Genomic DNA, 26,176 nt, shown 5'->3' with positions numbered 1-26,176 from the left:
CATGATTTTATTTCCTTAGATTCATTAATCTGGTGCATGGTATTAATTTGGCATGTTATTAATGTGAATGGATTTTGAGCCAACCTTGCATTCCTAGAATGACCCAGAGTTAGTCATTCTGTGTCATTTTCTTAGGGGAAAAAAAAAGAGAGAATGGAACTGGGTAGCAAGGATGGCAGCCAGCATTTATGGAACCTTTTCTCTGTCCTCTACATGCATTAGTAACTGGTCCAAGCCTCAGGACTGAAGCTATGGAAGCAGGCTTTATTATTCTCATTTCCCAGATGAGGAGACAGAGAGCAACACTGTGGAAGTGGCCCGGCCTGCACCACGCAGCTAGCAAAGAAAAAAAACAGGACTGGATCTCGGGTCTCTGCTGTAAGTGGGCAGTGTTATTTGGTGGTTACTTAGATGTACGAAAAATGCTCACAACCTGATAAAATGTGGGAAGGGGCACATCTCTGTGGGAAGGGGCACATCTCTCTAGGAAGTGGGGGGAGGTCTATCTTTACTTCCTGGAAGCTTGAGCTGTCCCCCTCGCCCCACGCCATTGGGGCCCCACAGAGGAATGGTGCGAGGCGGGGCTGGTGATCTTGCCGCAGGCCAGGTGCTGTCAGCAAGCAGCCTGCGGATGCCCCTGAAGTCTGTGAGGCCAGGCAGCAAGCAGCCCTGCAGGCCTGCCATGTCCCCATTCAACCTCAGCCTTGCTCTGACTTCGCATTCATGACTTGGGCTCTGGATGGTGTAGGAGCAGCTCAGAGAAGGAACGCTAATCCGGGGAGGTGTGGGCTGCCAGAGAAGAAAGGGCAGAGAAGGAAACCCTACCCCTCCACTCCCTGCTGGTCCTGCCTGCCCCGTTTTCTAAGAACGGGCAGCCGGCCGAGGGATTATGTAAGTTCTGGTGGGCACGGCAGATGGTGTGCTAGCTGAGATACATCAAAGCCATCACTGATACTAACCTTCCCTGACGTGGCACCCCGGCCTCCTCTGCTCTGGGGTGTGCAGCATGGAGAAGGGTGGGGAGAGACCCAGACTCTGTCATCTAGCTCAACAGCCACGGCCAGCCAGGCTTGGGGAGAAACCAGGGCCCACCACCCAGCAGGAGTTTCTAGCCAGGGAAACAAATGTGGGTCCTTCCTGGAACCTTCCCGTGCTCCCCCCAATCCTCCAAAACAGCTCTCAGATGAACCACATGGTCCATAGGACAAGAGTCCCTGCTCTGCCCTCCTCCTTCCACCTCAGATCAGCTTCTCAGTTTTGGACAACAGTTTCCAAACCATCTCTCTGGGTGTTCTCTGCTTTGGCCCTACCTGCCATGCAGCTTATTTTTTTCCTTTTACTGATGGGTAAACCAAGGCTCAAAGAGAGGGGGTGAGCTCTTGGTCATACAGAATTGGCCTTGGAGCTGAAGCTTCCAGATGTCTAGTCCAGTGCTCTTTCCAAATACATAAGACCATGCAGGCTCCTCCCCTTGCTGTAACCCCAGGTGGGTCACTAAGTCCCCAGCGGGCCACCCTGAACCTTATGTCTGATATTCCCCACATCAAAAGGGGACTACTAGAAAGAAGCGATGACTGTAACCAGCAATTTGCAGGTGGATTTCTTCCTGGGTAGAAAGAAAAGGAAGCCAGCTTTTACTGACTATGCCCCATCTCGTTCAATCTCCCCGACAACCAATTGGGGCTCATTTTTTTTACAATGAGGAGGTGCAGTTAGTGACCGAGACAGGACTTGAGCCCAGGTATTTCTAGGGCAGACCCTCTTCATTTGAACAGATGAGGGTACCAAAGCCCAGAGAGGGAGAGGGAGTACCTTAAGGCCATACTGCAGATTAGCTGTGTAGACAGGATTAGAATCCAGGCTTCCCAGTCCTTAGCTCAGGGCTCTTTCTGCTGTTGTCTCTTCCGAGTCCGCACACGTGTGCACAGAAGTGGGGTGCGCCAGCACAAAAATATGGGGCCAGATCAGATTTACAGCAGGGGTCACTGTGCCCAGAGGCCCTGGCTGTCTGGCTGCCAGGCAGGAATTCCAGCTCAGCCTGTGACAGGGGCTCCTGGCAAGAACCAGCGGATGCCCAGCTGGGAGGGTGGTACTGGCCAGGCCTACCGCTGCCTCTGCCAAGGGCCCGAGGGGATTGAATCTCCCAGGGAGGCTCCCTGAATGTTAGCAACAAACACAGTGCCAAGGAGAACCTGGCTTGGTCAGACCCTGCAGCCAAAACTGCTCCCCTGCATCAAACCCAGCTCCTTCCAAGGAGCTGGTAGCATTTGCTCTGGAGGGCTGAGGGCTGCGGTCAGATCCTGCCCGTGGGCCTTCGAGAAATACCCCCTCAGGCCACATGCAGTCCCAGGCCCCAGAGCCCATGTGCATGCAATAGGCATTCTCTTGAACCACCACGAGAAGCCAGGCTGGAGCGGAATGATCAATGGGCTTTGGAAGGCAAGTAGGAAACAAATATTTTACAAGGGCCTGGGCAGACTGGTGATACTTGGTTAATTCTTTGCGGCTCCCTTGGACTTAGCAAATAAACTCTCTCACACCTAGGGGCTCTGACCACTGAAGACTGGGCTCTTTCACCACGTCTGGTACATGGGAAGCGCTCAAAGACATAAGAAGAAGAGAATGCAGAGAGGTAGGCAAAGATGGGGAGGAGGCAAGCAAAGTGACCAGAATCTCCTGATTCTTTGGTTACATCCACAACCACAAGCCCAAGGCACAGTAGGGGCTGAATCGTAGCGAAGAGTGGGGTGAATAAAGCCTGAATGTGAGTTCTCATTCATCCATTCTACAAGTGTTTATCGAGCACCTTCTATGCATCGGGGACTGTGCTGGGAGCCAGGGACATGGGAGGGAGTGAAATCAGACCCAGTCCCCTAGCCACCTGGTGTCAGAGTTGCTCTTTCATGACCTACTTGTTCAAGCCCATCCTGCCTCCACCCAGGTCCCCAGGGCCCTGGCTCAGTGACAAGGAAAGGGAAGGGTGGGAGGCTACCCCATGCAGTATTTGTCACCTGGTCCTGGGCCACTGCTCACTCTGTGAGTCTTGCTCTGCCTTGCTGCGTCACAGAATGCCCGAAGGTGGGATGGGGGAAGGAGCCAGGAACAACTTTCCTGGAATTTCTGACTCAATTCTTATAAGCTCGGCATCCTCCTTGGGTGCTCAGGCCCCAGGCTGGGCAGGCGGGCGCCTCTGATCGCATTACAAAGCTGCTTGCCTTCAGCTCTGTCTCCTGACTCCGGTAATGCCTCTAGACGCCACTCGAAGCCTCTGGGGGTTGCAGGCTCCTGGGTGATCTCAGTAGCTGTTCTTCCCAGACCTTGGTCATGCCTCCTGGTACCCACCAGCCCTAGATGAGCCCCAGGGACCAGAATAGGCAGGCAGCCTCCCTCTTCCTGCTCCTCTCCCTGGCTCTCCAGTCAACCCGGAAGCTGCCACTCTCTGTCTCCTTGTTCTTCTGCCCAGAGATGTCCACAGAGAAAAAGCAAGGCACAGGCCCAGCCAGGGGTCAGCCGGATCAGGGTCGGGGAGAGGCAGGAAGGTGGGAAGGCAATAGAAGTCAAGAGAACCTCCCCTGTGCCAGGATCACATATGGCATCTCATGGCAAAGCACTGCCCAGTGAAGGGGGCAGGTCACCTTGCAGGTTGGGATGTGTGGGGCACTGAATGAGTGAGTGCTTTTAATCCCAATCGCTCTTTCCACTGTACCAAGGGACCCCCGGCACCAGCATTCTTCTTCTACCAGATGATCAGGTACAAGTCAGTGCTGAATTAGCAATTTGTCCCCTGGGTGGGTGAGCCAGATGCTCCCAGCCCCAGCCCCCACAAACATAATCCCCATTAGGATGCTCTCTCTGCCTCCCCAAACTCTGCTCATCCTTTGAAGGCCAAGCAACACGCTGCCTTCTACAGGAAGCCCTCCCTGACCAGCCCCACAGGCCCACAGGAGGCTTCTCTCAACAGCCTCAGTGCTTCCTGCTGTACCACGTGACACGTGGCATCAGTAGAAATGATGCTGAGGAGGACGGTGAGTGCTATGAGCGCCTGAGGACGTGCCACACTCTTGTGTGTATTACCTCATTCTTCCCTATAGCAATCGGATGCAAGCGGCATTATCAGCAGTCCCATGTTACAAATGAGAAAACAGAAGCTCAGAGAGGGTAGGCAACTAGGCCATGTAGCCAGGTGGGGCCCCAGGCAGGATTTGGCCCATGTGGTCCGACAGCACCGCCTGCCCTCTGAGCACTGCACTGCACTGCTCCCGGGCCACCTGGGAGCAAGCTCCTCCCCGCCGCAGAGTCTTCTTCACTCTCGCATCTCAGTAGCATGCACCGGGCACAGGGGCTGGTCCGGGCCCCAAGAAGTGACCTTAGTCAGTTCAAGGGTTAGGCCTCTGCACTGCCCTCCTTTGACTACAGAGCCCAGGCCTAGCTCAGATTGAAAGAACACACGCATGTGCACTGAGTTCCAGGGCTTGGGCTGGTGTCCCGCCAGGATGTGGGGACGGGATCCCTCCTTCCCCACCGTGAGATCAGCCACCCTCCACCCCTGCCAAATGAAATGGTGAAGGTCTTGCTAGGTCTGAAAGTGTGTTCCCCCATCCCCTCCACCAGCCTTGGTGGGGGAGGGGAGTAAGTGCCTTGTCTCGGGAAGACTCAGGCTGCCTCTGCCAGTGGGGTCCTTCTTGCCCCTGGGCCCTGCTTGGCATCTGGAGCTCTTGGCCTCTGAGGCAGAAGACACTTATAGAGCAGGAAAATGGGACTGAAGTCCCGAGGGGTGATTTATGGCTTCAGAGAGAGAGACCCAGGGCCACATAATGTTCACAAGGGCATTCCAGTCGATATATTGACTTTCTAGAGGGGCCTCTGTAAACACAAGTGGTTCTGGGCCTCAGCTACTACCTCTCTCGCGCTGGCTGCGGGGGCCTCTGGAGAGGGAACTAGACAAAAACAAACAATCAAACAAAAAATAACCCAAAACACCCAGAAACAAACCCCAAGGCCCCCAAAGGTCATCCTTCCACATTTCCTCACCCCAAACTTCCAGAAGGGGAGACCAACCAGGACCCGAAGAGGAAAAGGCAGCTGTCAGCAAATACTAGAGTCTCCCTAACTCCTGGGCCAGGAGCTGCTGGGCCTCCAGGCCTGGAGCCTCCCTCCTCTCTCCTCCCTTCCCGCCCCTCGAGGAAGCCAACTCTGGCATCACAGGGCCATCTCTGTGCCAGGGCTTTATCATAATCAGGTCATGTGCTCCTTAAAACAACCCCACAAGGATGGCATCACTACCCCCACTTTACAGATGAGGCAACTGTGGCATGGCAAAGTTAGGTGAGCGGTCAAGGCCACATTTAGGAGGTGGTGATGCTGGAAGGCTATTAACCTGCTTGAAATCCCAGTTGGCCCTGCTGCGCACCCTCCATGCCTGCAGCTGAGGCCTTGGGGAGGGGCCTCTGTGAGGAGGGGTGGTGGAGAGGAGCTGCAGGCTCCTACATGGGGTAATGACAAGCAAACTGTCCCCCTTGGGTTGGCTCGCAGAAGCTGCTGCGCCCAGGGTTCTGTCCTTCCCTCCGTGTCCACTCTGGTGGGGGCATGGCAGAAGACACAGGAGGACACCACTCCGTGCTCCCGCCCACAGTGTAATGCCTACTAGTGAGTGAAAAGTATTTTCCGGGCTCACTCCATGTTTAAGAGCCACAGGGAGAGAATCAGAGAATAAGATAGCCTTTCCTCTCCAGGTTCCACCCCAGGTCCCAGCCTGCAGTCAGAGGTAGTGGGGGGCCAGTTCCCCAAGATGCACCCCTTCAGATGAGACTGAGAGCCCCAGGAGTGGAAATGTGACCAAGGGTTGCCTCACCAAGGACTGGGCTTGCCCAGGTTGGTGGCTGAGCCGAGGCCAACAGGGCCCATTTTCTGAGAGTAGAAGAGGCCTGGGACTGGCATTACTGCCCAGGTACCCTCATCTAGCTAACCCAGCCCCGCCTTTTCAGGACAGGCTCTTAGAAACACCTGAAAAAGAGAGAGTCAAGGTCTAGCTCCCATCACCCCCTCCAGGAAGCCCCAAGGCTAAGAAAGCTCACTCTTGGCTGTGTTCCCCCACACATACGGACACTTCCGTCACTTGGCATCTGAGACTCTCTGAAGGTCATCCCAGTTTTGGAGTGGACATCAGTATCCAGCATAGTGACCACCTTGAGGGTTAGGGCCAAGGCTGCTCTGGCTCTGACTGGGTCCCAGGTCAGCTTCCTAAATGGGTAACTCCTCCCTGGTGGGGTACTTAGAAGGACCAAGTGAGGTCCCATCTATAAGAGGGTTTTACAAACCAAGGCAGTATGCACCAGCAGTGGGGCTGGCACTTTCCTATGTCTCCCTGGTCCACACTGGCACATCTTTTATTCTAGTGCTAAGGATGGGAGACAGTGTAGGCAGAGGTGGGAAAGCAGAGGGACTCTTGGTGAGCAAGGAAGTGGTAAGGATAGTGGAGTACGGCTCTCGCGTGTGTTCATGTGCACACGTGTCCACTTTCAATTGCTTCCACTGAGAGTCCCAGTCCCAGCCATGCCTGCTTACTTTGCTTTCCACGAGAGATGCCACTCGCTCAAGCTCTGACTGCCTCTTCTCTAGCAAATGCCAGATGAGACCCCATTGCCTCTAGAGGGCTTCAGCATGAGCCTGACCCAGGTGGGAGAGCTGATTTCCAAACCCTCAGTGCCGCTGCTGTTCTTGGTAAGCTGGAGGCCAGCTGCAGGTGACCCGATGACCCAGACCCTCGTCCTGGGGGGCCATTAATCAAGCTCCTGGACTGGCTTTAGGACCTATCTATGGCTGACCTTACTCCCTCTGGGGCAGCAGTACCTACCTGTCCTATCTGCCCTCAGGGGAGGGGGAGACACAACCACAAGGACACCTGGCCTCTGCCCTCTGCCCTCCCAACTCCAGAACCCTGCACTTGGACCAAATCCTGCCCACAGCTCCCAGTGTGGAGCAAAGTAAGGTCTCCTTAGTGCTGAAGGGCAGATGGCCTGGGTCCCATCCGGAATAGACAGCCCCAACAGAATACAATGGATGAAACGTCTCATGCCTGGTGGTGACTCACTGTCCCCATGCCACACATACCTATTTATACACAAACACACCACAGCTGTGCCCATATGCACATGCACACACCCCCGCACACCCAAACACACGTAGCCACCTACCTCACACATACCCATATACAAAAGGCACAACCCTTGCGACATACCTATTTGCTGTCCTGCACCTTCACCTCATAGCCTAACACCCCAATGCAACACCACACCTACCGTCATCGCCCACCCCCTTAATACACATTCTCACCACCCACCCCTCCAGCCCAGCAACAGGCATACTCCTTAATACACACTTTCACACCCACAGCCTGCCTTCCCGAACCCGGCCACGCGGCCGCGGGAAAGTTGTGAGGCGCGGGGGGGGGGGGGGGGGGGGGGGACGGGACAACACACAGCCTGTTCTGGGAGGTAAGGACGACAGAGGCGCAGAGGCTAGGCGCTGTGGTGTTGGCTCTCCCAGGGAACTCTGCAGAAGAGGGGAAGGGAGAGGATGCAGCGAGAGAGGGAGGAGAAGAGCCAGGCGCGGAGGAGGGCAGTGGGGAGGAGAGAGGGGTGCTGGGGGGCGCAAGAAGGAGGGGGGTGCAGGGTGCCGCAGAGAGGAGGAGCGGGGACACGCAGAGGGCCGCCACAGGTAAGCGCTCATCACTGTGGGGTCGCAAGGCTGGCGAGGTTCAGTTCTGGCGCTCCCCGCACCCAACAGCTTTCGGAGAAGGGATGGGGAACAAAAGGGGTGGAGGAGCGAGGACGCAGCGATTTGTGCGCGCACTTCAGCCAGTGTTTTCGCAGCCATTAGCGAAAAAAGGCCACCGCTCAGAGAGGAAGGGGCGCCGGGAGACCGGCCCGGTGGGGGCGCAGCGGCGACGAAGGCGCGGGGCCGAGTGCCAATGCCGCGCGCCCGCCCGCCTATCTAACAGACGGGAGCCGAGGCCAGCTGCGGGACTCCCGGCTCCCTAAAGTGAGTGTCGGGGTCCGGACACATCTCCCCAGGCGGCCCGGCCCATGGGGGGCGGGAGGGGCGCATGAGCCCCAACTCGCGAAGCAAATCAAAGGGGGCCATGCACTGATTCCCTCCACCTTCTCCTGGTATTATTCTAATTAAGGTATTTTAAATTTCCCTTTAAAAAAATAAAGACAAGAAACAGAAAAGCCCAGAAGGCACTTGTTTGGTTTCATTTTGCCTTCACAGCTTTAATGACTCCATTTGTGGAAGCTGTTGAGGAAACTGGTGAGGAGGAGAAGGAAGAGGAGGCCAGGAGAGGCACCGGCTGTGGCCTAGGATGCCCTGCTCCCCTCCCTTCTCCCCAGGGGAGCCACCCAACCAAGGGGGCAGGGTCTCTCCACTCCGCAGTCCCAGTCCCAACCTGTGACCCCGCCTCTCTCCCTTCCCTGCAGGCATCAGGTGGGCTCCAAGGTGTCTCCTTGCCACCCCAACCCCAGGGTTCAGGGTCAAAAGAACATGCTGGGGGGGGAGGGTGATCGGTGCTCCAGGAATCACCAACCTTACTCTCCAAGCACTTGGAAGGAGGGGGTCCTTCTCTACCCTCATCCTCGAAGTCCTAGGTAGTCCACACCCTCCTTAGAAGACAGTGGTGAGGAGGGGGAGGGGAGACAGGAAGATCTCATCTTAGAGCCAGAAACTCAACAACAACGCTGGTAGGGAGGAGATGGGCTCCCCAAAGCTTCAATATAAAAAGTAAAAATACATTCTGCTCCATCTACACATACGAAGGCAGACCTTTAAAGTGCAGAACCAGGTAGTTCTGCAGCCCAAGGGAGCTTGGCTTGTGGTTTATCTCACCTGGGGCAGAACAGGACCAGGGGTGGGGCCAACCTTTGGGCAGTTGACTAGTCTTGGGCCTGACCTCTGACCTCTGTGGCTGGGCCCTGTTCCACCTGTCTGGGGTCCTGATTCCTGACTCCACCTCTTCCCCCCATCCTGCTACAAGTCCTAGTCTGACCTAACTACCAAACAACCTTATCTTTAGCTGTCTGCTTTCCCTCAGGGCCTCAGTTGGGCAGTTCAGTCCCAGACCCCTGCTGGCCAGTTGGCAGCCCAGCTGTAGAAAGAAGTCAGAAGCAGCCTGAGGTTTGTGAGGCCTGAGTTCAGATCCCAGATCTATCGGAGTCCCCATGTAACCCCCATGCATGTCAGGGCCTGTCCCAAAGCTTCAGCAGTTAAATAAAGGGGTTGGAAAAGGGGAATTGTTTTGTCCTCTGGAATTCCCAGTTGGGGGTGGGGTGGGAGTGGAGGAAGGAGAGAAATTACCTCCGAAATTTCTCCCCTATAGTGACACTTTCACTTTCATGAGAAAGCACATTAAGACACTCTTGATTTTCCATTTGTTTGAGATGGGTATTTGCTCTAGTCTCCCTCTGGAGACTCTGATGGGCCACCATCTGACACCCACACCCACACCCACACACACACTCCCACACACATGCACACACCTGCACACACAGCAGAGACACTGGGAAAACTCTGGTTTTAATTACATCTTAAAAAGAAGTGTTATCATGATACCGCAATCCCTTTTCAACCATCCCAATCAGAAGCCAAGGCAGGACTCTTTAAAAACTCCAGGAAAGGCTAAGGGGTGGGGTGAGAGGAGATCCTCAGGGCTGACCCAGGCTTTTGAAGTGGCCTCTGCTGGCCAGTCACTTGCTGACACCTCCTTCTAAGAGTCTGGGGCTTTATGGTTCCGGATTTGATTTTTCCATCATCAAACTTTAAGGTTTAAAAATCCTCGGGGCTGTAAAGGGGGCTCATCCCCGTATCTACCAGGGAAGGGGCTGAGATAAAAGAGACAGAAGTGCCTGCCACCTGACCTGACGGGAGCCTGCACACCCCTCAGAAGGGGTCCCCCTCTGTGGAGACAGCCTTGTCTCCCTCAGCTTGACAGAAGCCTCAAGGCAGAGGTGGAGGGGGCCAGAGCAGGGGTCCAGGGTGACCTGAACCAGCCTGGCTGTTAGAGAGGAGCAGCCCCGCATGCAAGTCCGCAATCTGTAGTCAAGTGAAGGAGAGAGTTGAGGGAAGTCAACACTCTGGCCTTGGTTTTCCCATCCGTGAAATGGGGAAAAGACCAAGAACCAAATTACCAGACCCAAAGAACGTTCTGAAAGATGTTCTGTGCCTGTGGCATTTGAGAGGCAGGCTGCGTAGGAGGAAGGGGCATGCTCTCCCTCCTGAAGGCACGTTTCTAAGGGCTTCACATTCTGGGCAGAGGGAAGACTGCACAGCGACCCCACCACTTGGCCCCTCTCTAGGCTGGTGGGCAGGCAGCCCCTGCCGTTCTAAGTAATGAGCACAATTCCAACACTGGTTCTGCTCACTAGTGAGAAATCAAAGCCTGGTATTAGAGGCCATTTCTGGCTGGGCTCCGTTTGTGCCCAAATCCATCAAAGCCCTGGGCCTGGGGTTTCCTCTGGGGAAGATGGGGGCTGGATGCTTTGTTAAGCAGGAAAGGCAGGCCACTCCCCAGCTGAACCCAGCTCTGGGAGAACTCTAGGCCAACCAGTCTTGTCTTTTTCCTGCCCAGCGGAGGCCCTCAATAACCTCAGTATTTATTCCTGATCCCATTGCCGGGCTGGTTCTAAAACAGTTTCCCAAGTGCCCTTTACAGAGACTTCACCCTACCCTTCAATCACCCCCCCAAACACCCTCAAACCAGAAACCAACACCCCAGCCCAGCAACTCCCACATTCAACTGCACTCTTTAAAACAAGGTTGGTCATTCAGCAGCTTGCCCCCTCCCCCATCATTACCTTCCAACTTCAAAACGCTGCTTTAAATACCAGAGTCTGCCCAAATCGTAATTAACTTGGATCAAATGATTGTGTCGTAACTTTACAACAGAGGGCTGGGAAAAAAAAAAAAAAAGTGGAGGTTGTGCGAAAACCAAGCCCTTGCTCCTAGGCCATGGGAATCATTAATTCCAGAATGAGGAATCTTGGGCTATTGGGGTGTACGTGGGGTGGGGGCGGATGCCAACATCCCAGCGGAAGGTGGCGGGGGAGGGCTGCGTCACCTCCTCTACTTTCTGCGCCAGCTTTCCTGCCCCATTCTCAGCCTCAACTCAGAGAACTCCGTGCAGGACGCCCCCCTCCGCACCCCACCCTGCCCCGTCCCGGGAACCCAGGTGTCCAGCGGCCTCAGCCAGCCCACCTACTTGGGTTCCGGTACCAAAGAGATGCTGGCTCGCCTAGAAGACGCAGTCCAGTCAGCTACGCAGGGCCCAGCAACAGACAAGAGAGAGGTGAACACAACCAGGGAGAGGGGGTGGTGGTGGTGGTGGTGATGGGGACTTTATTTTAGGAGCCCACCAATCCCCTTAAGGTATCTTGCAGGCCCACAGTAGGCAAGCCCGCTCCCCGGACGAGGGAGAATGTCAGTGACCCATTTAAAAGGAAACTTGGCAGGATCACTATGTACTCCCCCCCACCCAACACACACACACACACACACACACACACACACACACACACCAAACCCCCAAAAAAATCCTTCTAGACCTGCGGATCCTGCGGTCGCGGGGAAAGCTGTATGAGCAGTATTCAGCCCTTCCCCCTTCTATAGCCAAAGCCCTTCAAGCCGGCCTCCCCCGGCTAGCGGAGCAGACTCGCGCTTCCCCTGCTCCGCGGGTCTTTTGCTCCTTCCCGTCTGCGGATTCGCGGGGGGGTGGGGGGGGGGTGCAGCGCGTAGGAGCTTGGAAGACCCGGCAACCAGGACTAGGAAGTTGCCGGCGAAAGGCAAGCAAGCGCACACCTGGCCCGAGCAGCAATAGTCTTTTCTTTCTTTCTTTTTCTTTTTCTTTTCTTTTCTTTTCTTTTTTTTTTTTTTTTTTTGCTGCCGCGGTGCGCGGGGAGCCCGGGGTCCCTGGAGCCAGTCCTCGGGGAGGAGCAGACCCAGACTCGGACATCCATTCCAAGGAAAAGAAGCGATCCCTTCTAGGAGAGGGGCGGGGGCGGGGCAAGAAGCTTACTCTGAACCACCTGGCCAGCGGCCCCCCCCCCGCTAGTTGGCTGCGCCATCGCCCACTTTGGTGGGGCGGAGAAATCTACCTTTGCTTGGGTGCCCTTGCGCTTTCCAAGTGCACACCGACGCGATGATGGACCACTTCAACTTCGGGACAGATTGGGGAGCAAAGGTCCCCTAAACCCCCGCCCCCATGCCCAATCGTTCCCTACCTGCTTGGCTCAGCCTCGGGTCCCAGCAGAGCAGCAGCGCCAGCAGCAGCGCACCCCGCGCTCCGCTCCGGGCCCACATGCTCCCGCGGCCAGGCTCGGGCGCCTCTCCCCCGGGGCTCTCTCCCTGGCCCCAGCCTCGCCGCCGCCGTCTCCGCCGCCGCCGTCTCCTCCTCGCCGTCCTCCCCGGCACCCGGCCGCGCCAGCCCGTGCCCTCCGTGGGGGCAGCGGCAGCCAACGCTGCGCAGAGGGCTGCCTGGCGCTAGGAGCGCAGTGGGTGCCCAGAGCCCGCTCTCCAGCCAGGCTCCGGCGCGCCCCTCTCTGCGCTCCTCAGGTTCTGGGGCTCCGAGCGTTACCCGGGCTCCCGCGCCCTGGCTTCGAAGTTTCGCGACGGAAGGTGAGTGCACTCAGCGGCCCTCGCAGCGGCCGGCACCGCGCCGTCACAACCCCGGCGCGCGCCTCTCTGCGCCCCGTCGCTGCCCGGGGCTCAGGGGCCCTCTCCGGCCCCCGCCGCCTGCTACAATGCCGAGCGCTGCCGCTCGCTCGCCCTAGTCAGTCCGCGAGCGGAGGGGGACGGCGCGCGGCCGGGGCGGGGCCTGGGCGGGCGAGGGCGGGGCCGGCAGGGGGCCCCCGGAGGGGGGAAACCGACGGCCACCTGGGCGCCGCCTCTGCTTGAGCGGGTAGGGGGGGCCTTTCAGGGGGAGTCCTCGCCAGACGCTGGTCCTGGCGTGTTGGAAAACCCGGCCACTGTAACAGAGCTGGAAGCGGAGTCTGCCCAGTTTTCTTTCCCCAAAATTAAGAAAATATATCTACGCTCTCCTTTGGCTTGGCGGTGTCAGCTTTCTCATCCGATTAAGTTGAGGACCCTCACTTTTGGCTCCCTTGCTTTGTACTACGTCCTATGCCTTCAATCTGTGGAGATGTTTCCAAAAAAGACTCCCTAACTTGGAAAAATCTCTAACACTCAAGTCCTGGTTAGGCTGGGGCTTACAGCTATGTGAAGGTGGGCACAGATTGGGATCGTTCTGGATGGCTCTACTTGTCTGTATGACCTTAGGCAGAACTGTATTCCCGACCCCTCTAAACCTCCTGTAACACTTTCAGTACTAGTGTTTAAAAACGTGCCCTCCAAGGGACAGGGGGTCAGAGGGGAGAGGTACAGCCATTGGGCTCTGCTCCTCACCTTCTGTGTGACCTTGAGCAAGTTACTTAACCATTCTGACGCTCTCTTCATCATCGTCTAAAATAGAGAAAAATTATAATTATCTCATAAGGGGGTGTAGAGTTGAATGAAAAAAGTATGTATGGAAACTGCATAAACGTCAGTAATGTCTCTTTCCAAGATCTCGCCTCCCTGCCAGTCTGATTTGGGGGGTAAAGTCCTGGCCACCCAAGGGTGGGCCAAAAGACATCCGGAAAGTTTGAGGGATGGTAGTGTCTTGAGATTGAAACACAGAGGTGTCAGGAGGGGTCAGCCTGCTGCGCTGGCAAAGCCCTGTGCCCCAGGAAAGGGGTTAAGTACTTTGTAGGCATTATCTGAGTTAGTCCTCATAACAACTCTGAGTTACACCAATTGTATCCCCATTTCATAGATGATGGAATGGAAGTACAGAGATGTAAAGTCATTTGCTGAAGATAACCCGGCTTTGCAAGAATGAGTGAGTGAAGGGGGAAGGAGAGATGGCCCTGGAAAGAAAGTCTCTGAGTTGGGGCACATCCACCTCAGCCCTCCTCTGGGACTGGACTTGGCAGCTGGCGTGTATGCCTCTTCCCCATTGCTCTGATCTGTTCTCTACTTGGGATTTTTCTGGAGCTGAGATCTAGAATCGATCCTTAAATACAGGTGCAGTGGGGGTAAAAGCAGTTAGAGGTTGTTCCAGCCAGGCCCAGGAGCCCGTGGAGATGGGCTGGAATAGGGGGGAGTGTCCCCAGGGATGCCCTAGCTTGGAGGAGAAGGACTTGTGGCCCAGACCCTGCAGGCTGGAAGGGGACATGGTGGGGACAGAGAAGAAGTAAGTACCGCCCAATATCCTCTGCCCCACACCCCACACACTCCTGCACTGATTGGGGTCTGGAGCATCTGGGCCAGGGTGCCTGTTGTCATCGTCTCTGCCCCCCCCCGCCCCCCGCCCTGCTGGGTATTCCCAGATCAGGAGGTTGGATATGGGTGGAGCAGGACTCCCTGCAAAGAACTTTGGCCAACTGAGAAAGGTCCCTATGGACAAAGGTAGTTGGGTTATTTTTAGCTTGGCCCAGGACGGCCCCAACAAGGGCAGTGGATAAGAGTCAACAGCTCATCACACCAAGCCAACCCCACGCATCCACACAACTATAAGCATACATACATACATACACAAACCCCTAGACACAGTCACAAGCACGGCTCGCCGATAGACACCACAAAAGCACGCACAAGTAAACAGGCAGCACAGACCCACTGGTGAAAATGGCCCTCCTAGAAACCCTTACAAATAGGCCTCCAGCTGCAGAGAAACCATATACCTAAGACAAGAGACAAAAAAAAAAAAAAAAAAGCACACACATAACCCATGTCACAGACACAAACACATACAACGTCATGCACCTATGCAAACGCAAATATACTCAAGAAGATGACACGAAAGACAAATTGATACTTAGATACCTAACTTCCCCAAGGAAACACATACAGGAACACAGGTACCAAGACCCACAGCTGACTGCCAACCCCGGACGGACACAGACTCATGGTCAAGGACACTATGCTGAAAGACTCAGCAGGGACCTCAGCAGAAACATGGCATGCCTCTGGGGAACCTCAGGACTGGGGCAGGTGCCCCCCTCCCCCCACCTCTGCCTTCATCAGAGGCCAGTGGGAATTGGAGATTTTTCCAAAAATGACAGTCCTCTGGACTTGCTCTTCAGGCAGTCATTGTACCAGGTAGGCTCTTCTAGTCCAATGTCAGGTTTCATGACTTTGTTTAATTCCTGGCAGCAGGGAAGGGGGGATGGGAGGATGAGCCATAGAAGAGTGGTTCTTTATTTCCCCCTCTCCTGCAGGTGTCTGTCCCACTTTCCTCCCAAGCCTACAAACTCTTTCAACTATTAAAATATGCCAATAGGGGTGTGGGGGGAGCATCCTGGGCTCTGTTTTCCCTCCAGGGCTCCAGCCTCAGGGTGAGGAACTTACCACATTGGGTTCCCTCTGTAATTCCACCCTCCACCCATGCTGTAACAGTGTGAGTGCTGGTCCTCAGTCAGGGCCAGGGAAAGGACTCTGGGGGGAGTCATAATACCCTGAGCCCGTACCTCTTATTGGGATGGGTGAAGAACGGGCAAGGCCTAGGCCCTGGGATGACTCATTGGAATGACTGCATTAAGAATTATCAAGGTGTTCCCAAAACCAGTGCCACCAGACTCACAGCAAAGGTGTCCTGCTTTGAGTTAAGAAGGAGGAGGAGGAGGTGAGCTGCTTGGAGGCAGGGTCCCTCCTTTCCCATTTACTATTATATATCCCGCTTGGAAGACAGCATCGAACACACAGGAGGCCTACGATCAATATTGGTTGAATGGAAAGATCAACGAGGCTGGAAAAAGAGGGGTTCATGAGCCAAGGGCCCATAACCTTGTCAAAGGGGCCCTAGAAGGAGCCTCCCACCTCCCCCTCCGTTTCCTGGGGGCCTGGGGTCTGGGGCAAGGTGGTGTGGCTGCCTTCCTACAGCTTAGCTGCTTTGAAGCAGTCCCGGAGCCAGTTCTGACCCTTAGTGGTGGTGCAGATGCTTCCACGGGCTATCCTCTTTTCTCCCAAACCAGAAGCGACATGAGGAAGACAAGAGTTCTGGAATCTGGAGTTGAGCTGATGTTCCTTTCCTGGGTCAGGGACAGCTCTTAGGGGCTGGGAGAAGGGCTGGCTGCTGAGCCCTTCCTAGCCTCGGTTTCCTCAGTCGTGAACTGGAAACACTAACTACCTCCTCGAATAGAAAAGAATATACAGAAGGCCCCTTATCTGGTTGAATACAGGCTGCTTCTTTAATAACAATGCTGATGTAAAAGCAGCTAGGAGTTTCCAGGCCGGCGGGGCGGGCCGCTCTGGGTTGGCACCTCCCTCGGCAGCCGGGACCCGTGTCTCACAGGTACCACTAGGCGGCGCGCTGCAGCTCCACACCTCCCCGGCCGCTGCGGCAACCTCCATCATCAAGCGGTGGGTCTGCAAGCGAGGAGCATGCCCCTCCACACTGCGGGGGTCCTCCCGGGGAGTGGACCCCCGGCTTGTTTGTGGAGGGGGTTTCTCAGATGACACCGTTTGGAGGATCTTGGGAGGGAAGGTTTGAGAATAAGCCCACAATCCCTCCCCTGACCATCCAGTCCCTTGCGGACCCCAAGCACCTGGATCCATGGGAGGGACGCACGTCGGGTTGAAGCCCCTTGAAGCTCTACCACATTATTGTTATAGCCAATGTGGAGTGTTTTCTATGTGACAGGTGCTGTCCCCAGGCCTTTATATGCTGACAATGACCTTCTGAGATAGGTACAGTTATTACAACCCCTGTTTGTCAGATAGAGAAACTGAGGCACAGAGAGGTGGCTTGGCCAGGGTCACATACAACTAGTCAACGGTGCAGGGAGATGCACATCCAGACAGACTGGATCTCAAGTTTGTACTCTTCTTTTTCAATCGAGAGCCAATTCACCGAACATAAAACTTACCATCTCAGAGTGCACAATGCAGGGCGCCTGGCTGGCTCAGCCCAGGGGAGCGAGCAACTCTTGATCTTGGGGTTGTGAGTTCAAGCCCCACAATGGGCATCAAGATTACTAAAAAAATAAACAAATAAGTAAATAAAAGCATATGATTCGGTGTTTTCTAGTATATTTGTGATGTTATGCTGTCCTCACAGCTAATTTAAGAGCAGCATCTCCATCGTCCCAGAAAGAAATCCCACACCATGAAGCAGTCCTCCCCCCCGCCCCCCGCTTCCCCTATACATTCTTTCTTTCCTCTGCCAGCCCCTGGCAACCATGAGTCTACTTTCCTGTTTCTGTGCATTTGCCTATTCTGGGAATTTCATATAAATGGAATCATAACACTACGTGACCATCAAGCTTGGGCTGTTAACCTTAGCGAAATACTGTGACAGCCCTCCTCCGACTCCCCACCCCACCCACATCTTTTCTCTTGTCCCCAGGGGAGGGTCTTCTCCCTGGGGTTCAGGCAACAGAAGCAGTTAGTCACAAAAGTCTTGGGGTCAGGCAGATCCGGGTTTAAATCCTGGCTCTGACTGGGACAATTTACTCATTTTCTCTGCTGTTGCCTTCTCAAAATTCTTTCTTGTTGCTACTGTTAATTTAAAAAAAAAACACTTTGAATTTTAAAATAGAAAACAGGAAAAATATAATATATCTATAATACATATTATTATATTATAGACATATCTATAATATACCTATAAGATAGAAAGTTCCTATTTCCCTACTATTAATATCTTACATCTGTAGGTAGTATATTTGCTACAATTAACAAACTGATACTGATATATTATTATGAACTAAACTTCATTCATATTTTTTAAATTTTCACCTAATGTCCTTTTCTATTCCAGGATCCCATCCAGCATGCCCCATTACACACAGTGATCATGACCTCAAAGGCTTCTTGGACTGTGATCGTTTCTCAGACTTTGTTTTTGATGATCTTGATGGTTTTGAGAATTATTGATCAGGTATTTTGTAGAATGTCCCTCAGTTGGGACTTCTTCATCTTAAAATTCTTAATAATTTTTTAAAAGACTTTACTTATTTATTTGAGAAAGAGTGCAAGAGAGCCTGAGCAGGGAGAGGGGCAGAGGAAGAAGGAGAGACAGACTCTGGGCTGAGCAGGGAGCCTAAGGAGAGGTCCTATGAGCTGAAGACAGGTGCTTAACCAACTGAGCCACCCTGCTCCCCCAAAATTCTTAATCATTTTTGAACAAGGAGCCCTGTTCAAAATAATTTCGGACTGGGTCCTGCTTACAGGACAGGGAAAAGGCCACGAAGCAGGGCCTGGGATATGCCCCCAGTCTGGCTGGCCAGTCTCAGTACTGCCCAGAGGGACTTTATCAGCTCTGAACGGGGAATGCTGGACTCCAGAGCCAGGGTGGGAAGGAAACCGTACACTGGGAAGAGGCTTGCATTCCAAGGTAATGTGTGAGAAAGATGTCAGTCCAGGAATGGGGATGGTGTGGTCAGGGTGTGGCCAAGCCCCTATCTTTCCAGCAGGGGACAAAAGGGCAGAGAAGGCAGGAGGGGAAACCTCCCAGCAAAGGTAGGGCCTGCTATGCTAGAGATAGATTCTGTAGGAAACAGGGAGTCATGGGTGCCAACTGAGCTGTAGAAAGACCTGATGAGAGCCCAGCTGTGGGAGCATATCTCGGGCTGTGGCGTAGGGGCACACTGAGGGGGACAGCCCAGGGCAGGGAAACAGGGGAGTCTGTGCCTGGGGCTGCAGGGGTGAAGACTCAGAGGGAGAAAAGAAGCCTCTGGACTCTGGGTCTCTACGAGTGTGGGAACTTGGAGGTACAGGAGAGAATGGGGGGCTGGGGGAGCCCAACAGGGGAAGGCAGGGTTACAATGGGAGGAATAGTGAAAAGAGGAGATGGAGTGGGCTGGGGAGACTGGGGAGAATCTGGGTTTGGTCGTGGTGAGTTAGGGGTGTCTGTGGACTTCTCAATACACCTGTGTGAATACAGGACTGATCAGTGCTTAGAGGAGTGTCTTAAAAATGAACAAAGCCAGCCAACATATACTAAGCAACAAGAGCAAGCCAGACACCGTGCCAAGAGCTCTACACGAATCTGTTCCTTCCATCTCCATGATAACCCGTGAAGATGTTATGCTTATCTCCATTTTAAAAATGAGAAAACTGTGACTCAGATTTCCCTGCTCAGCAGGACATAGAGGCCATACTGAAACCAGGGCCGGGCTGTCTGGTTTCAGAGCCTGCAGGGCTGACACACACAAGGGACCCCCTCAGATCCCCCGGGTAGATCTTTTAACAATGTGAATTCCTGTTGTTCCTCTCATTCCTCTCCATTGTTCTTGGAGCTCAGTGTTGATTCCAGGCTCACTGAAATGGAAACTGAGGCTAGGGGAGAGACAGGGACAGCTGGTCAAGACTGACCTTGAGCTTTGCACCCATATTCTATGACTGGTCCACACTACCAGCCTCTTCTGATGTTGTCTGGAGTTCTGGGGAGTAATCTCTGTAGAGGGAGGAGTAAGAGGAGAGGATACTGTCTAAGGAGATGATTAAAATAGCAAGATAGGGGCGCCTGGGTGGCTCAGTGGGTTAAAGCCTTTGCCTTCTGCTCAGGTCATGATCCCAGAGTCCTGGGATCGAGCCCTGCATTGGGCTCTTTGCTCTGCAGGGAGCCTGCTTCCTCCTCTCTCTCTCTCTCTGCCTGCTGTTCTGCCTACTTGTGATCTCTGTCTGTCAAATAAATAAATGAAATCTTAAAAAAAAAATAGCAAGATAGACCTTTTAAACTCTCTTGTACTCTCTTTTAAATATTCCAGTTTAAATGTATTCAGGTAAAACCAAGTTACATTGTCTAATGAAAACATCAAGGCACTTGACATTTGTCTTAAAACTATAACAATACAGCGCTTGCCATATAGAAATGCCTTTGGCCATTGCAAATATGTCCAATTTCAGAAGTGCTCATGTGATGCTTCCAGTATTGTTCATGTAATAATGGGCTGCTAATCGAATTGAATACTATATTTATGCTACCCAGAGAGTACAAGATAATTCACTCGCTGAGATTAATATTTAAATCAACTTTATTTACAAATCACTATCTTGGTAATTATAACTCTGTAAACTTTTCATTAGGGCAAAAGTAGAATTGCTTAAAGTCTAGCAGTTCCTCAAACCAAAAATAAGAGCTAATTCAAAATTAATTTGTAAGAGAGACAACACTCCCATGTTTCTGGGATTCTGTGCTTCTGGTTTTTTAGTAGCTGGTAACTTTTGAAGGTAAATCACTATGATTTTCAGGATAAATACCAAAGACATTCTTCAGTGGAAAGTTTACTTAAGGAGGTCCTCCTGCGAACTGGATGTATGTGCCATAAAGATATTAATTGGGGGAAGAGGGAAAGGAGAGAATCTGGGAGCAGAGTGGGGTAGACTGAGAGAGAAAGAGAGAGAGAGAGAGTGTGTGTGTGTGTGTAGAGAAGGATAGTATAGACCTTTCCTTTCTGTTGAATGCTGACTCTACCGTGAAGGACCATATGGGGAGCAATCCTCGTCATGTCGTCTGCTCTTTTTCATAATATCAGCCGTTAGCTCATCTGGCTCTGGATATTTAAATTTCTCTTTGTTCCACTGTTTTGCCGTAAATTGATTTCAGCATGAACTGTGAATTTGGACCTATTTAGCTTTTCATTGGGTGCTTCTAGATCTGCTGTTCCTGATGACTCTTTATCACCACCAGCATCTTTTTTTTTATTAAAGATTTTTATTTATTTATTTGACACAGAGAGAGCGATCACAAGTAGGCAGAGAGGCAGGTGGGGAGGGGGTAGGTAGAAACAGGTTCCCCGCTGAGCAGAGAGCCTGATACGGGCTTGAGCCCAGGACCCTGAGATCATGACCTGAGCTGAAGGCAGAGGCTTAATCCATTGAACCCCCCCAGGTGCCCCCCCGACCAGCATCTTTTAAAGCAGACTCTGTTGGTGTGCACGTGTATTTCTTAAAATGGCTATGCTTTTCAAGTAGTTAGGTAGGTTGTAGGATGAGAGATTTTAAACAAGTCAAAACTTCTGCTCCCAGTTAAGAGAGCTGTAAAACATTCCAATGATTGCTGTCCAGATACCATCACTCAAGGACCTGTGCAGAAGTTGGGAAATAGACCAGTGTTGCCTAATTGGGGTGACCTGTGGACTTCCCAATATACCTGTGTGAATACAGGACTGACCGGGGCTTAGAGGAGTGACCACTGCCTTAAAAATGAACAGAGCCAGCTCACGAGATCCCAAATGGTGGGGAATTTCAAGATCGAGGAAAGGAAGGTTCAAGAACTAGCAGTTCACCCACGTTCCTGCCCCCTCCTTCCTCTTCTGTCTTTTAAAGAATTTGGTGGAGGTGTAATTTATATACAATGAAACACACAGATCTGGAGTGTAAAGTTCTACGATATTTGACAAGTGAACTCACCTAATAACCACAATCCCAATCAAGATATGAACATTTCCAGCATCTCAAAATGCCCTTACCTCTTTCCCAGTCAATCCTCCCCCTATTTCTAACAGCATAGATGAAGTTTGCTTATTCCCGAATGCCTCATGCATGGAATCAGATAATACGTAGCCTTCTGTGACTGGTTCCTTTTGCTCACCACAATGACTGTGATCCATTCCAGGTTGTTGTGGTAACAGAAGTGTGTTCCTGGTTGTTATGAAATAGTCTTAATTATTTGAACACACCGTAATGTGTTTATTTATTCTCTTGTAATGGACATTTGGATTATTTCCCATTTTAGTCTAATACAAATAGGCTTCTATGAATATTCTTGAACAAATTTTTGCTTTTTTAGAAACCTGTTTCTATTTTCCTGCAGTAAAAAGAAGTGAAATTGCTGGGTCCTCAGGTAAGTATATATTTAATTTTATAGAAAACCACCAAAACCGTTTTTCCAAAGCGATTGTTTCACTTTGTACCCCCGCCTTCCGTGTATGAGAGCTCCAGGTTCACAACGCTCGTCAGCATTTGGTATTGTCGGTGTTTTTGATGAAGCCGGTGGGTGGGAAATGGTATCTCAATTTAGTTTTAATTGGTGCTTCTCTGATGACTCTCGATGCTGGTCACCTTTTCATGTGCTTATTAGCCACTTGTATATCTTCTTGTATGAAAGAGCTGTTCAAACCTATTGCCCAGTCTTTACTGGGATGTTTCTCATGTTTTACTGTTGATTTGTAGGACTTCCTTGAACGTTCTGAATACACATCCTTTGTCAGATGGATGTGTTGTGAATATTTCCTCCCAGTCGCCTGTTGTTTGGGTTTTCATTCTGTTAACAGTATGTTTTAAAGAGCCAAAATTTTCCCTTTTGATAAAGATCCATGTTTTACCTTTCTTCTTTTATGAAGACTGCGTGTTGTGTTAAAGAGATAGTCTCCTGTTTCCTTCCAGAAGGTTTACTGTAATTAGCATTTATGTTTAAGTCTATTATCTGTCTTTAATTATTGTTAGTGTATAGTGTGAGGTGGAGGTCGAGGGTCATTTTCTTCCCCATCTCATTATCCACTTGTTTCAACACCACGTTTTTGGTTTTTGGTTTTTTTTTTCAACACCATGTTTTTGAAAATAATTTCCTCTCTCCATTGAATGGCTTTGGCTCCCTTTGCCAAAAATCAATGAACTGTACAAGTATGACTCTATTTCTGGACCCTCTGTTCTGTTTCATTAATCCATTTATCTGTCCTTTCCCCAATACCACACCACCTTCATGACCAGGGGCTTATATTTATGTTAGCTCTCTAACCCTCCTCTTCTCCCCCCCCCAATATTCTTTTGGATCTTCTATATCATTACCATTTCCATTACCTTTAGAATCAATTTGTTAATTTCCATTAAAAAGTTTAGGATTTTGATAAGATGTCATCAAATGTATAGATCAATTTGGGGAGAACTGATATTTTAACACGGAGTTTTCTAATCTGCAAAAAGGCATATCTTTCCACAGTCTTAGTTTCTCTGAACATTAATCTGTCATTTTTGATGTAATGACTTTGTACATTTTTATTAAGTTTATTCCTGTATATCTTATGGGTTTTTGCTAACTATATAAAAATATAATTGATTTTGTATAATGACCTTGTATACTGTGAGTTACTAAATTCAGTAAGTAATACTAGTTGTTTTATTCTCAATTCTTCTGGATTCTGTTCATAAGCAAACATATCATCTGTGAATAAAAAGCATTTTACTCATTCCATTACAATTTTATTTATTTCTCATACCTTATTGTACTGGCTAAAACACCCAGTACAATGTTAAACAGAAGTGATGAGAACAGGCCTTCTTCACATGTTCTGGATTATGGGAGAAAAGCATTCATATTTCATCATATAAGTAGGATGTTAACTGTCAGCTTTCCATAGCTAGCTGTTACCATCTTGAGGAAATGCCCTTCTATTTTATTCCTACTTTGCTAAGTTTTTTAAGTATCATGAATGGGTATTGGATTTTGTCAAATACTTTTTCTGCATCGATTGAGATGATCATAATTTTTTCCTCTTTCTTCTGTTAATGTGGTGAATTACAGTGACTTCTTTTCAAGTGAGAAACTAGCCTTTCATTGCTGGGATAAACCACATTTTGTCATCATATATTATTCTTTTGGTATCTTTCTGAATTCAATTTGCCAATATTTTGTTACGGAATCTTTACACTGATGTTCATGAGGAGTGTTGGTCTATACTTCTATTTTGTGTAATATTTCTGTGAGGTTTCAGTAGAAGGTCATGCTGGTATTGTGAAATGATTAGGGAAGCATTTCTTCATTTTCTAGTTTTGGAAAAAGTTTGTGTGAGATTGATATCATTTCTTCCTTACATAGTTGAAAGAATTCAGCAGTGAGAATAGTGTTTTCTTTGTTGAAGGTTCTGCTTGTTAATCTAATTTTTTAACAGACTCAGGCCCAGTAGTATTTACTGTTTCTTCTTGGGTCACTTTTGGTAAGCTGTACTCTGATGGAATTTTTTCATTTCATCTAAATTATCATATTTATTTGTGTGGGGTGTTAGGATGGAACTTATAATGATATGCCCTCTTTGGTTTTGGTATTGGTAATTTGAGTGTCCTCTGACTCTCTCTTTTTCTTTCTTTTTCAATCCAGTGAAGGGGGTGTCAATCTTTTGATAATAACTTTTTCAATCTTTCAAGTGATCAAATTTGTCTTTGATGAATTTTTCTCTTATCTATTTTTCAGTGATTGCTTTTCAGCCTATTAATTCTTTCCTTCTACTTACTATGGAATTTGCTCTTCTTTTCTCACTTCTTAACATGGATGCTTGGATCATTGGTATTTAGGTTTATTCCCATCTAACATAAGCCGTTAAAACTATACTTTCTTTTTAGCAGAACTTTATTTGCATTCCATTAATTTGGATATGTTTTCTTTTCAATATCATTTAGTTTGTTCAAATAGCCTACAAGGAGGAAGAAAAGAAGGAGACGGCAATGGAATAAGAAACAGAATAAACAAACAAAACAAATAATTAAGTGGTAGGTGTAAGCCATATCGATAATTACATTAAATATAAGTCATCTAAATACATCAATTAAAAGAGATTTGCCCAGTGGACAAAAAAATTACCTAATTATATGGTGTCTGCAAGAAACCCACTTCACATGTAGGTATATAGGTAGAAAGTAAGTATATAAGTTGAAAGTAAAAAGGAGGGAAAATGTACTGTGCAAACACTAATTTAAAAAAAGAAGAGGGGTGCCTGGGTGACTCAGTGGGTTAAGCCTCTGCCTTCGGCTCAGGTCATGATCCCAGGGTTCTGGGATCCAGCCCTGCATCAGGCTCTCTGCTCAGCAGGGAGACTGCTTCCTTTCCTCTCTCTCTGCCTACTTGTGATTTCTCCCTATCTCTCTGTCAAATGAATAAAATCTTAAAGAAAAATAATTTAAAAAATTAAAAAAGAAGAGTAGAGGGGGCACCTGTGTAGCTTAGTTGGTTAAGTGTCCAACTCTTGATTTTGGCTCAGGTTGTGACCTCAGGGTCTTGGGTTTGAGCCCTGCATTGTGTCCTGTGCTTAGTGTGGAGTCTAGTTAAGATTCTATCTCTCTGCCTCTGCCCCTCCACTCTGCTTGTGCTCTCTCTTTCTCTCTCAATAAATAAATAAAATCTTTAAAAAAAAAAAAAAGGCAAAGTGGGTATATTTATATCAAGTGGACTTCAGAGCAAAAGAAATTACTAGGGATAAAGAAAGACATTAAATATTGATAAAAGGGACAACACACCAAGGATATATAGAAATCCTTAATATATATGCACCAAACAACAGAGCTGTAATATATATGAAGTAAAAACTGACAAAACTGGAAGGTCAATTGGAAATAGACCTACCTGCAGTTACAGAGACTTTAATATCCCTTTCTGTCTACCAGACAGAAAATCAAGAGGGATATAGAAAAACTGAGAGATAGCATCAGCCAACAGATGTAATAGGTATTTGTAAAACACTCCACCCAAAGAGTAGACTATGCATTCTTTTCAGGGGCTCATGGAAAATTCACAAAAGTATTCCAAATCCTGGACTTTAAAACAAATCCCAACCAATTAAAAGAATTGAAATCATGTAGTCTGACCACAAGGGGAGTCAAACTGGAAACCAATAACAGAAAGAGAACAAGAAAATCTCCTAACACTTAAAAAAAAAATACTTAGAACTGAACTGTAGTGAGAGTACAACATAATTGTGAGATGCAGCTAAAGCAGGGCTGAGAGGGAAATTGATAACACTGAATACTTACGTTGGAAAAGAGAAAAAGATCTCAAATCAATTTCAGTTAGTTCAAAATATTATCTAATTTCCCGGGGCATTATTCTTTGACCAATGATTTATTTAGGAACGTGCTGTTTAATTTCCAAATATGTGGTATTTTCCAGATACCTTTTTGTTATTGATATGTAATTTATCCAAGTGTGGTTACAGAACAAACTTCTCATAACTTCAGTCCTTTAAAATTTATTATAATTTTTCTCTATGAATATGAATATAATAATAATATATCATATATAATATCTTAAATATTCTGTGTACACATATAAGTAATGTATATTCTGTAATTTTTATTTATTTATTTATTTGACAGAGAGAGAGAGAGAGAGATCACAAGTAGGCAGAGAGGCAGGCAGAGAGAGAGAGAGAGGGAAGCA

General features: G+C 49.8%; 1 protein-coding gene across 2 annotated transcripts in view; it reads right to left on the bottom strand.

Annotated features, from left to right (window-relative positions):
* Positions 1-12,795, bottom strand: part of UNC5B (unc-5 netrin receptor B) — an 81,274-nt gene extending 68,479 nt beyond the window's left edge. For both annotated transcript variants that reach the window (XM_046027401.1, XM_046027402.1), the window contains exon 1: positions 12,270-12,795. In XM_046027401.1, coding sequence (XP_045883357.1) covers positions 12,270-12,348 — 79 coding nt within the window. In that variant the 5' untranslated portion in view covers positions 12,349-12,795. The remainder of the gene's footprint in view (positions 1-12,269) is intronic.
* Between the last annotated feature and the right edge of the window lie 13,381 nt (positions 12,796-26,176).

Source organism: Meles meles, chromosome 13, assembly GCF_922984935.1.
Source record: "Meles meles chromosome 13, mMelMel3.1 paternal haplotype, whole genome shotgun sequence".
Classification (NCBI taxonomy): Eukaryota; Metazoa; Chordata; class Mammalia; order Carnivora; family Mustelidae; genus Meles; species Meles meles.
This window is presented reverse-complemented; position numbering and strand designations above follow the sequence as displayed.